General features: G+C 43.9%; 1 protein-coding gene across 1 annotated transcript in view; it reads left to right on the forward strand.

The window, feature by feature from the left end:
- The window catches only part of CDYL (chromodomain Y like), a 175,091-nt gene that overhangs the window by 99,786 nt on the left and 62,494 nt on the right, over positions 1-12,811 (forward strand). The window contains exon 2 of the mRNA XM_021696990.2: positions 4,001-4,667. Coding sequence (XP_021552665.1) covers positions 4,001-4,667 — 667 coding nt within the window. The remainder of the gene's footprint in view (positions 1-4,000; positions 4,668-12,811) is intronic.

Raw genomic sequence — 12,811 nt, forward strand, 5'->3', positions numbered from 1 at the left:
GCCCTGATAAAATTTCTAGGCTGTTTGGTATTTAATGTAGCAATAGCAGAGTTACTCTTTCTTCCTACTCTTCCTGAGCTCTTTAACCAGTTTGGGCTTCTCTGTGGGTTTTTGTTTCTGTGTTAGGGAACCTTTGTCCATCCTTGTCTGGCTTCTGTGACTCTGTAGCACATTTCAGCACATTCCTGGGGCCACAGATACTAGGATGTGCTCTGAGGTAGGTGAAGTGAATTAGGTGTTTGGAATGATCTTTTGATTAATTTCACAGCTGTGCAAACCATCAGAGGACATTGTAGTGTTAAGGAAAGCCTTGTCTGACTTGTGTCAGATCTTGGCTTTTTAGACTGAGTTTTAGAAGGAAATCCTAACGAACAGAACTTTGGTCAGTTTACTGTGCCGCAGGTAGTCAGGGCTATTGTGATTTGGATTCACCAGAATTTTACTGCACATGTTAGTGTGGGTAACACAGCAGAACAATCCAGGTAATTTGGATAAGATTTTCATGCCTTTCTTCATTTTGTCTTGGGCTTTTAAGAATCTTAGTAGAACTAGTCTGCGGTTCTATACTTCTGTGTTAATAAGTTTGTTTTATATAAAATTATTTGCATTGAAATCCTGTAACTAGAGGTGGATACCTGTGCGTATACTTTGAAAAGACTGTTAACTGAGACTAGTTTTCAGAAACGGCTATGTTAGCAAGGAGAGGAAGAACACAAGGGGAAGGGACCGAAAACCTGAAGGAAAGTTTATTTATGTGTTTCTCTTGGAATCAAGGTTTTCCTCCCTCACCACCATAAAAGCACTCTGGAAGTAATTTTAGGCTTAATAGTACGGTCAAATATTTTTGAATCTGGGTGATGATGCCTTTTTGTGGGAGACTAATTTCTTTTAGCCACTCAGACTAAGAATCAGTAGGACTTTTCCTTTAAGCTTTCAAAGGGGGAAGAAGGACGTCTGTCCTTGAATGGTGGGGAGAGGGTGTCATGTACCAGTGGAGTCCGAGTTGGTATTAAGAGGGCTATGGTCATTGGCCTAAACGTCCCTACCCTGCGTCTAGGGCCTGGAGTGATTCTGGTAGACCTGCCACTTGAAAGGCATGCTTGCTGTCTCCTTATCAGCTATATGTGTCTTGTCAATTTGCAAGCCATGTTTCCCATGAGAATCAGTAGGACGGCAAGTCTGCAACCTGAATGTCCTGTGTCCTGTTGCTTTCTCAGCATCTAATGCAGGGGTCAGCAAACTGTGGCCTCAGGTTAACTCGAAGAATGGTTTTTACCTTTTTAAATAGTTGAAAAAAATCAAAAGCTTAATATTTCATGACACAAGTAAATTAGAAAATCTAATTTTAGTGTCCATAAATCGAATTGTTTTTGCTTTTAAAAAGTCTCCTCCTTTATATGTTGTTCTTGCTACAACACGAACAACATTTATACAGTGACAAGAGTTTGGTGGTTGGGAGCCCATATGGCCTGTGTGCCCCTTTACCTAAAGTTTGTCAACCCCCAGTCTCATGGGTCCCCTATTACTGCCTGCCTTCAGTGTCTAAACAAAGTCTGACCACTGAGTATACATAAAACATAGCATATACACCACCACAGCTGCTGAGAGAGGGGCAAGCCTGCTGGGGGCTGGCAAAGGAAGGTGCCTGTGGGTTACAACCCTAGAGAAGAAACACCAGTGAAAGGACAAGAGGGGCAAGAATCTCATCCTTCTTTACTAGCTCCCTCTTCAGCTTTAAGAAAATGGAAGAAAGGAAAATTGGGTGCTCCGGTTTAGTACGGTTTAGTTGACCCTTGAACAACATGGGTTTGAACTACGTGAGTCCTTCTATACACCGACTTTCTCTGATAAGTACCGCACAGTACCATGAATGTATTTTTTTGTACTTACGACTTTCTTAGTAACATTTTAATATTTTCTTTCCTCTAGCTTCCTTTACTGTAAGAATACAGTATATAATACATATACAAAATATGTGTTAATTGTGTGTGTTATCAGTAAGTCTTCCAGCCAACAAGATATCAGTAGTTGTTTTGGGGGAAAGTCAGAAGTTATATGCAGATTTTTTTACTGCCTTGGAGGTGGGGGTTGGTGCCCGACTCCCATGTTGCTCAAGGGTCAACTGTACTTCATGCTTCTGGACTGGAAATTGAGTTAGAAAGAAAATAAGTATTAAAATGTAGTTTCCTCTTAGAGAATCTATTTACCCCATGTCTTTAAAACTTTTAAACTATTTCTGCTATGAAATTGATTCATGTGGAATTTTCCAGAAATACGTCTTTTACTTATATTGAAATACTTAAGCCCTTGTATAAAACGTTTCACAAGCAAAGGAGCAGGAAAAAAAAATCACTTTCGAAGCTTTCCATGCTATATTATGGACTGTGTGGACTTACATATGCAGATCCGACATTAGTTATTAGGTAATAATCTACAGAGATTATTAGTTATCTCTGTAGAGATCTGTTAGGCATGAAATCTGCCACCTGCTGAAACAAGTCCTTTCTTTACCCTTAATCCTTTTTTCACGGAAGCAATAATGTGTGTTTAATTTTAGGCTTTTCTGTAGGTAAGGGCTTTAATTCCCTATATCCCAGGTAGACATATTGGAGAGTTTTTTTGATGGGGGTGGATTTTGAGAGTGGGGGAAATGATGAGGTAGGTTAAGGTATTCTCCCATTCTCCAAAAGTGTCTGTTGTTGTACTCGAAGTTAGCCTCTGTTATTTTGGAATGTTGGAGAACTAGGTATACCATTATGTCATCTGACCTGACCTGTAGGTTTGCCAGAAATTTATTTATGTTCCTGGTAATTGATGGGCTGAGACGTTGAGTCCTTAATTAAAGAGCCGCTCTGTGTCTGTAGGCCTCTCCCTGCAAGGTACAGAGATGCACGCTGCCGCCGGGGAAGCAGGCTGATGGTTTTTGTGTTAACTATAGAGAGGCTCCAACAGATTCTAAATATTTCCCCAATAACACGGGGAAGTTATGTCAAATAGATTTTGTTAGCGTGAGTCATCAAAGATCTCCCGTTTACACTTAATGTGAAGGTAATAGCTATGTCACAGTAATAACTATCTTTCATGGCAAATTCATAAATTAGTGTGAATTCATAAATTAGGTATGGGATATATTGATCATCATATTCAAAGATTAGCAGCATCTTCCTTTGAAGATGTTAGTGTAAAATTAGTTCAGGGATGCCTGGGTGGCTCAGTCGTTAAGCATCTGCCTTCGGCTCAGGTCACGATCCCAGGGTCCTGGGATCGAGTCCCGCATCAGGCTCCCTGCTCAGCGGGAAGCCTACCTCTCCCTCTTCCTCTCCCCGCTTGTGTTCCGTCTCTTGCTGTGTCTCTCTCTGTCAAATAAATAAAATCTTTAAAAAAAAATAATAAAATTAGTTCAAACCAATATTTGGAGGTAAATAACTGACCATTCCAGACCATTTTGTTACTGATACAGCATCACACTGTCTATGGACCTTTCTCCGTTTTAACCCAGTGCTTCTCACTGATACTTGCAATACTGACCGTTTCTTCTGTGAGCCAGTTCCACACGTCAGGAGGCTCCGAGCCCTTCGTAGCTAGTGTTTACCACGGCCGTGCTAGTGCCTGAGGAGGGCCTGCCGTGGGTGCCCTGAGGATGACCAGGCAGAAGGCTGCAGATGACTAGTCCTGTTCCAGCTGTAACAGAACCAACTCAGGTGGTCAGGGTCTGAGGTAAAAATAAAAACAGAGCCCCCTTTGAATCACAGAAAAATAGGCTACTTAATGTACGTCCATGTATTCTGGGCATAAAATTTTAGCATCTTGTCTGACTTAATTTCAAGGAAATTGCTAAAATCCCCAATGTTCTGTTCCTGTGCTTTTTTCAGCTTAGGAAAGAGATGGTCATTTTCTTTATCTGTTGTGGTTTTTATTATTTCTGTTGCTTCCTTACGAAACTTGCCCCTTTTTTCCCAGATAATACGTTGACACCTCTTTCTTTTCTGTTTATAAACAGGTTGAAAGGATCGTTGACAAAAGGAAAAACAAAAAAGGGAAGATAGAATATCTGGTTCGGTGGAAAGGCTATGACAGTGAGGACGACACTTGGGAACCAGAGCAGCACCTTGTGAACTGTGAGGAGTACATTCATGATTTTAACAGACGCCACACCGAAAAGCAGAAAGAAAGCACACTAACCAGAACAAATAGGACCTCTCCAAACAATGCCAGGAAACAGATCTCCAGATCCACCAACAGCAACTTTTCAAAGACCTCTCCTAAGTCACTAGTGATTGGCAAAGACCACGAGTCCAAAAACAGTCAGTTATTTGCTGCCAGCCAGAAGTTCAGGAAGAACACAGCTCCATCTCTCTCAAACCGGAAGAACATGGACCTAGCGAAATCAGGTATAAAGATACTTGTGCCTAAGAGCCCCATTAAGAGCAGGACCGCAGTGGACGGCTTTCAGAACGAGAGCCCTGAGAAGCTGGACCCCATCGAACAGGGTCAGGAGGACACGGTAGCACCAGAAGCAGCAGCCGAAAAGCCAGTCGGAGCCTTATTGGGCCCTGGTGCAGAGCGAGCTAGGATGGGGAGCAGGCCCCGAATACATCCATTAGTGCCTCAGGTGTCTGGCCCTGTGACTGCAGCCATGGCCACGGGATTAGCTGTTAACGGAAAAGGTGAGTGTCCAGGTGAGCTGCTCAGTAGGCAGCGTCCCTGTCGATGGCCACAGGCTGTTTCTCAGCATGCTGGCAATTTTCTCAAGGTGTGTAGGCACCCATTTCTTCCGTGTTGGTCTTACTCTAGAGGGCAGGCTGATGGAAGTCTGGGGAGGCTGTGGACTGGAACCTCTGAGAGCCTGTGCAGCCTCTTTCTTTACCTGAAGCCTTTGGCATTTCTCTTTTCAATCAGGACTAGCTGTCTCTGTTTAATTTGTACCCACAAACCGTCCCACCACATCGACTTGCTTTGAACAGCGTCTCCTCACTCTAAATCCGTTACGCGTGGTATTTTCCTTTATAGCAGGTTTCTTTGTGAGCCTTCATACATCTTAGTATGTAGAAAGTCTCATGTTAAGGGTCCATCTGAATTTTCTAAACGTGACCAGTATTGATTAGAAGTCACGAGCCTTATTTTGCTGACGCATTTAAATAACCGGAAATGCCTTTCAGGTGAAGGTACCAATCACCTAATAGAACCTACGGGACTTTGATTTGTTCGTCTGTAATCATCAACTGTTCAGATCTCATTGTGCCTTTTTCAGAGTAGGAGTCCACTCAGCAGGGGTGGTATTTTCTGTTGTGTTTCGGCTCCTGGATTCTGCAGCTTACCTGGTTGTGCCGTGGACTCCCCAGCTCCTAAGACTGCGCAGCTGGGATTAACACAGCTCCCTTCCCCTGACTGTCCCCATGCCTCGGCTAGCCACCGATTTTTATAGAGTTCTGTTACAGGTTTCTCTGATGTGAGCCCCACTAGTTTGTCCTCACTTTGGGCCCTGGTCATTTCTTACCTGCCACAGTTTTCTCATTGGTCTCCCTGCTTTCTGCCTGTTGAGGGTTTCTGTCCATTTTCTGTAGTTCTTGGATGGAGGTGGGGGAGGGGCATCCCCGTCAGCAGTCCAATCCAGCCACCGTTGTTTTAGTTAGCAGGCGTGCTCCTGAGTCTCTCCTTGGCTCTCACCCCCTCTCAGCTCCCTCTCTGCCAGGAGCATCATGCCTCCTCTGGAGCTCCCACTCTGCCTTCTGGTTCAGGACCCACGTGCTCTTGCATCCTCTGGTCTCATATGCCATCCGTGTCCTCTGTGCTGCCGCCAACTCACCGTTAGTGAAATAAAACAAAATGGTGTTGGTTTGGAAGGAGGGGAGCTATTTCCCTTGAGGAGAACTGTTCACCTGAGACACTGCCCTATCCGTCTTGTTGTGGTGCATCAGTGAGTTTTGGTTTAGACCTTTGTGGAGCAATGAAGAGGGAGGGATCTAAACGGAAATCTGGGGTTTCCCTTTGGACAGTAAATTGCTATTTGGCTAGTATTTTTCCAATAACACGCTTTACCCAAATGCTGCTTTTCTTCCTTACTCCAAAAGTTTCACCCTCACCTGGAACTTGTATGAGCTTGTTTATTACCAAGTTGACTTCCCAAATTGTTGGCCTGCTTCTTTTACTTCGCTATAAATGAAGGATCATAGAGGCTCAGGGGCAGAAGAGATGATTAGCCATCGAATTGCGTGCTCTGTTTCACAGAGAGGGGCAGTCGAGTCCGTGGAGACTGTGGTGTTCAGAGAGAGCTGAAGGCAGAGATGGAATCAGAACACGTTCCTTACTTCCTACTCCCGTGTTCTCAGCTTTGCTTGCTGCCTCCACTAGACAAGGAGCATCTACTTCTCTGTTGATGACTCAGGGCCAGGCACCGCGCTGGGCTGTGTGCAGCAGATGAGGGCTGGGCGTCTGCTGACTCTGGGGCCGCGGTTGGCGAGCCAGCCCGTGGGCCAAGCCCAGCGCCCCGCCTGTTTCTGTACAGCGTGCAAGATAAGAATGGTTTTGACACTTTCTAATGTTTGAAAAAAAATCAAGAGGAATAATATGTAATGACATGTTGAAAATATAAGAAATCCAAATTTCTGTATCCATGAAGTTTTTTGGGGGTTTTGTTTTGTTTTGCTTTTTAGAGAGGGGAGAGAGACTGTTTTTTTGTTTTGGGAGAGACAGAGATGGGGGAGGGGCAGAGGGAGAGAGACTCTTACCCAGTGCAGGGCTCCATCTCACAACCCTGAGATCATGACCTGAGCCGAAATCAAGAGTCAGACGTTCATCCAGCTGAGCCCCCCAGGAGCCCCTCCATAAATAAAGTTTCATTGGAACGCAGCCATATTCGTTCATTGACTTAGGGCCTGTGGCTGCTTTCTAGGTACAAGGACAGAGTTGAATCATTATGACAGAGACTGTATAGCCTGCAAAGCTGAAAAAACTGGCAGTCTGGCTCTTTGCAGAAGAAGTTTGCTAATCCTTGCTCTATGAAGTCGCAGTCCTAGGGCCGTATTTTTGGAAAGTAAGGGAACACAAAAGGCTTCAGAAGATCTGTGGTTCCACTTTGTCCACAAAAGTTGTGTGTACATACACTTTTAGGGGTGGTGTGGGGGCATGATTTTCAAAACTTTTTTGACCCTAAAGTTTCCACATTTTGTCTTTACCACAGTCGTGCAGGCCTGGCTGCCCTCAGCAAAGCCTCCAGTTTCGTAGAAAAGGAGGGTAGTGGCTTCTGTTTAAATAAGGAGTTGGTGATTTCCTTTTTTATTCTTCTTCCCATTTTGAAAACATTTTTTAATGTCCATAAAGGTGGCTTTGGTTAAAACCACCAGGGATGCGTAAGCATAAATTCTTGAATTACTTTATCTTGTTCTGTGGAGTTAGATTCACTGATTAGGATGGGAGTACCACCGTACGTGCAAGGCCCTCGTGACCACCTCTCTCTCCTGGCCCTGAGTCCTATGTACTGTTGAGAATACTCTCTCCACTTAGAAGAACAGAAGCCACTCAGGAAGATTTTTTAGGACAGTGGTAAGGGACATGGCCATGATCTTGCAGATTGAAAGGGAAAAGAACCATCTCCTCTTCCCTCTGGAGCCTCCCATTGGAGTGTCCTTTCTGAATGAAATATGATGGCAAAAGCAAATGGTGTGTTAGACAATATGGCCACCTGTGGGCAGATGCTTAAGTGGGTCAGTGCCTTTGCTTCTCCTCACCCTTTCCCTTTGTAGAAAGGTGCTTTTGTTCCCTCCTCTGGAAAGTAAGCTCCAAGAAGGGATTTTGTTTTGCCAGGGCAAAATCCTACTATGTCCAGAGCAGTACCTGTGCATAGTAGGTGCTCTGCCAGTGTTTGTGGAGGGAACAATTCCAGGAGAATGGGCGCTCCCTGAAGACAAGGACTGTAGTAAGTTCTTTGTAGCCCTGTGGCTGGGTCACACTCAATGTGAGGGAAGAAATGCTATTGAAATGACCAAGTATGGAGGCCAGAAGTACAGGAACATTCTCCAAAACCTATTACTAGCCCTCGGGGTGTTTCTTTCCTGAGAGAGCAGTACTGAAGCTGTGTCAGGCTGTTGGTCCACACTCATAATTTCTTGAAGTAGTTGTTTGTTTTTACTTTCCACATCAATTTTAGGGCTACATAAGAAAACTGATTTGTTTTTTTATTTTTTATTTATTTATTTATTTTTAGATTTTTTTGATTTATTAATTTGACAGAGAGAGAGAGCGAGCGAGAGCAGGAACACAAGCAGGGGGAGTGGGAGAGGGAGAAGCAGGCTTCCCGCCGAGCAGGGAGCCCGATGCGGGGCTCGATCCCAGGACCCTGGGACCATGACCCGAGCGGAAGGCAGACGCTTAACGACTGAGCCACCCAGGCGCCTCTGATTTGTTTTTTTAAAACTAATTGAAGCAGATACTTGTGGAGTCACTGGGAAATGAATCATCTTATTCAAAACATTAATCATGGGTGTATGAGGGATATATTTTTGCCACGAAACACAACAGATATTTAAATATCTGTTAACCAAGAGAGTAAATGTTTCTGGAGAACTTTTAACACACACAATTGCTTTTACAGAATAACCATATGTATATTTGGTTTGTAAACTGTTTTAAGTATGAAACAAAGGTTTAAAAGATGACTATATTGCTTCATTCAGAAATATGAAAAATTTTAAAGTTTAGGTGATATGATTCTCTTCTTTATATTAATAAGTTAATGAGAGTATTTTCTTGCTCTTTTAATTGCCTAACAAATTAATCCTACAAAAGAAGCAACTGCTTTTAAAAACTGGATTATTGTTACTTTGTTCTTTTATGAACTCAAATATATAATTGTTCATCGTTTGACAAGTATGACACTTGAGAAAACACTGCTAACACACTTTTTAAAAAAATGACTTCTAAACCCCATCAATGTTACTGCCTAGGGTTGCTGCCAGAGATTAAGCCAAAGCCAGCAGATTCAGGAAGAAAGTGAAGAGGTACCTTAACATACCACAAATGCTCATCCTGTGAGCATTTCCATCCAAGGAGGCTCCCGGGAGAAATTGTTCAGGAAAATTTGGTTTCTTCTGAGGAGCTGGAGTGTAAATTCCCCTTAGTAGGAATATGAAGCTGATCATCTGCCTCCCTTCTCTGTTATTATCAGGGAAGCTGTTGTTCCAAATCAGTAGCTCCACCCACGTAAGAGGCCCATGGTCCCCTAGGGCCATTTATGATTGATGTGCTGAGATTAGAATTTAGCTCCAGGGAAAGTTAAGAAATCAGGAGACCAGTGGCAGGAGCTGTTCAGCAGGCCCCAACAGGAGAAGTCTACCCGGTAAAAGAGGACAGTTGAAGCTGTCCCTAGCAAGCAGTCCATTGACCGTGCCAGTGAGGGTTTGATCACAAAGGACTTGCATTGGAAACCAACAAACATTTTCTGGAGCCTCTTGTAAAATGGGTTCCATGGTAGATACTTCCGCTGTCTTATCTCACTGGGAACAAACCTACTTATACGTAGAACGATTACAGAAGCTAAAATTGAACCAAAGTGGAGTCAAGTTTCGAGGCAAGCAGACAGCAGCTCCACGCCCCACAAAGCGGTGACTGGGATGCCCCAGGCAGAATGGTGTGGTGGCCCAGACAAGATTGTTCCTTCTTTGTGAGGGGGAGCTCAGTGGGCTGCAGAACTCTTCTCTGCTTGAGGATTGAGTGGCATTTTAGGCACAAAGCTCTTCGAGAAGATTCGTTCATCCAGCAGCAGTCTGTTAGCGTAAAAAGTTGGTCACCTCCAGGAATCTTTGAGGACATACCACCCATAATCATTTCATTTTAAAAAGTTAAAAATGGGCACCTCTTTGCCACTGATGTAGAGCCAAGGACTTTAAAGGCCTTTGCTTTGCCATTTGTTTGGTGAGTCAAGCCCTTTTCTTTGGGTGTGGATCCGTGGACTAGAGTTCGGTTGTGTGGGAAGTGCATCCATAATACAGCATCTGCTGTTGCCATTGCAGATTTCATTGAAGTGGAACAGAAACTTCAGTGCTTACAAATCTGAGTACACAGTCCTGGGATATTTTTTTCATTTTTCCAATATCCTCACTTATACCTGATTCGACAATTATTTTCACTTAGAGCCTTTCCAGAGCATTAGACATCATTTCCCTTGAGGCCGCAGCTCACCTCTTGTAATCATATCTCTGATCTTACGTAAAAATGAATTAAATATGATAACCCATTCAGCTGGCCTAAGAAGTTTAGGTTATGGATAAAGCCAGCCTGCTCCTGACCAGCACACATCCCAGCAGGAGCAACACTGGCTTGCTGCCAGAGGACCCCCCCACCCCACATTTCCAGGGTTTGATGGCATTGTTCAGGGGTGATTAGGGCTTGGGGAAGGGGTGACCCAGCGAACCTGCTTCAGAGCCCTTGTGACTGTTTAGTTTTCTCTTTTCGTCTCCACTCTCTTGAGTATTTCTTCCTATACTGGTGGTTCTCAAAGTGAGGTGCCCCGAGCAGCCGCGACGGGGGGACTCTGGGGGCCTGTTAGAAATGCAGGTCCCGGGGCGCCTGGGTGGCTCAGTCGTTAGGCGTCTGCCTTCGGCTCAGGTCATGATCCCGGGGTCCTGGGATCGAGTCCCGCGTCGGGCTCCCTGCTCAGCGGGAAACCTGCTTCTCCCTCTCCCACTCCCCCTGCTTGTGTTCCCTCTCTCCTGTCCCTCTCTCTCTATTAAATAAATAAAATCTTTAAAAAAAAAAAAAAAGAAAAAGAAATGCAGGTCCCCAGCCAAGCCCGCCTCATGCCTCCTGAACTGGAGTGTCCCCTGGGCCCAGAAGCCTGTTTCCCACAAGCCCTCCGGGTGGCTCTGGTACTCGCCAAAGGGTCGCAACAACCCCACTGTACCATGCTGCTTTTTAAATTTGGTTTTCTAGAGCAAGATGGGAAATAAATAAAAACACTACTAAATTCTTCTGTTTACAGTATATTTTAGGTTTCTTATGGTTAGATCCTGTTCTCTGGTGAGGTTGCTTGTTAGCCTTAGTATATCTTGATTTAAAATTGTCTTCGGGCTTTTGTGATTTGGTTTAATAAGTATTTATAATTAGAAATTTTAAATGACAGGAAAGCATTGTAAAATAAAGCATCTGAAAGAAAAAAAGAAAAATAGAAGCACCCCCCCAAGCCCCGCCTACTCCTCTCCAGAGAGAGAGAACTGCTGTTAACAGTTTTTTCCTTCCAGAAATTTTATAAACATGCATATCTTTTAAATACATCAGTGGGTTCATACTTGTCATACAGCTCTCCAACTTAGGCTTTTGTTTTTAAGTTTGATATATCTTGGATATATTTGCATATCCACACAAGTAGCCCTACCTCATTCCTCTAAAATGTTTGTGGCTATTTATTGTGCGAGTACATATCCTACGTACCTGCCCACCCCCCCAATTCAGTATCCGTATTTCTCAGCAGGGGGCACTTTGGCATTTGGGCCTGGACGCTTACTGGTTTAGCATCCTGGGCCCTGCCCTTAAGATGCTGGTAATGGCCTCAGGCATCGTGACAGATCTCTGTGTCTGTTCTTCCCATCTACCTGCACAGGGCTTGTGTCTGGGTGCATCCACTATGTGAGAACCTCAGCGTGGACATTAAGAGTTTTTTTTCCACACAGATGAATACATTTTATCAATGTTGCAACAGCAGAAATGTTAACGCACCTCCTGTCTTAAACCTGAGTAATCCATAAATACTATGAATTTTTATGCAAGTAGTTTTAGAAGTACAATGAGCCTAGTAGGAAAGTTTACCATTACCCCCTCCCCAAAGGGAACATTAATAGTTTGACAGCTTTCCTTTCAGACCTTGTACATATTTATACTCTTTGATATGGAATCATACTGTATACATCGTTCTGGTATCTGCCTCTTTCGTTTAACATCATGTTGTGGAGAGCTTTCTATTTTAAGACACAGATCTCTACCTCTTTTGAAGTTTTAAACTTGATTTTTGTCTTTTTGGATGCAATTTCATATTTATGGAGGTTTTGAAACCAGTCCAGGAAGAACCCATAGGCTTCATCCACGCTCCCCAGTTGTCTACGTTCAACCTCACTCACTGACTTCCTCCCTCCCGTAGGTGTGCGTCTGTCCATGTGCTCACATACGTGCGTGTGCGTGTGGTGTGCGTGCCCCCTGCGCCCCCCTCCCACCTGTGTGAGCCTTAGCTGGACACTTGCTGCTGTCAACAAGAGTCCAGGGCTCTAATGAAGATTGTGCTAGATGCTGCCAAATTGCTCTCTAAGCAAGCTGTAAAGATTGTGAGTGCCCATTTTCCTATTATTCTTAATCAACTTTTAAATACCTGTCAGATATTTAAAGTAGAAGATGGTATCTCCTTGTTTTAATTTTAAAATGTGGAAGTTCTGGTTTCACAGGTTAGAATTGTTTGCATTTATTTTTCTGTTAATTCCCTTTATATATCTTGCCTCTTGAGGGGGGGACAGAGTCGTTCAACCTTTTCAAACTGTGAAGACTTTGTGAACATGCGTGTCCTCCTCGCCCAAGGACCACGCTGATCTCGCGTGTCGGGGCCGGAAAGTACATCCTTTCAACAGGAGCATTTCAGAAGACTTCACTGACTTTGGCTCTCCCAGCACCCACTCCAGGACGATAACTTCCATGCCAAGGGTTAGAACGAATATGCCATCGAGTCTCCACCCTCGAGGATTTACAACAGTTTAATGACAAAACCTCACATTAATTTGCATTAATCTTACGGTTCCTGCTCAGGTTCGAATATACCAAAGTGTATTTTATTAAC

Source organism: Neomonachus schauinslandi, chromosome 8 (assembly GCF_002201575.2).
Source record: "Neomonachus schauinslandi chromosome 8, ASM220157v2, whole genome shotgun sequence".
Taxonomy (NCBI): Eukaryota; Metazoa; Chordata; class Mammalia; order Carnivora; family Phocidae; genus Neomonachus; species Neomonachus schauinslandi.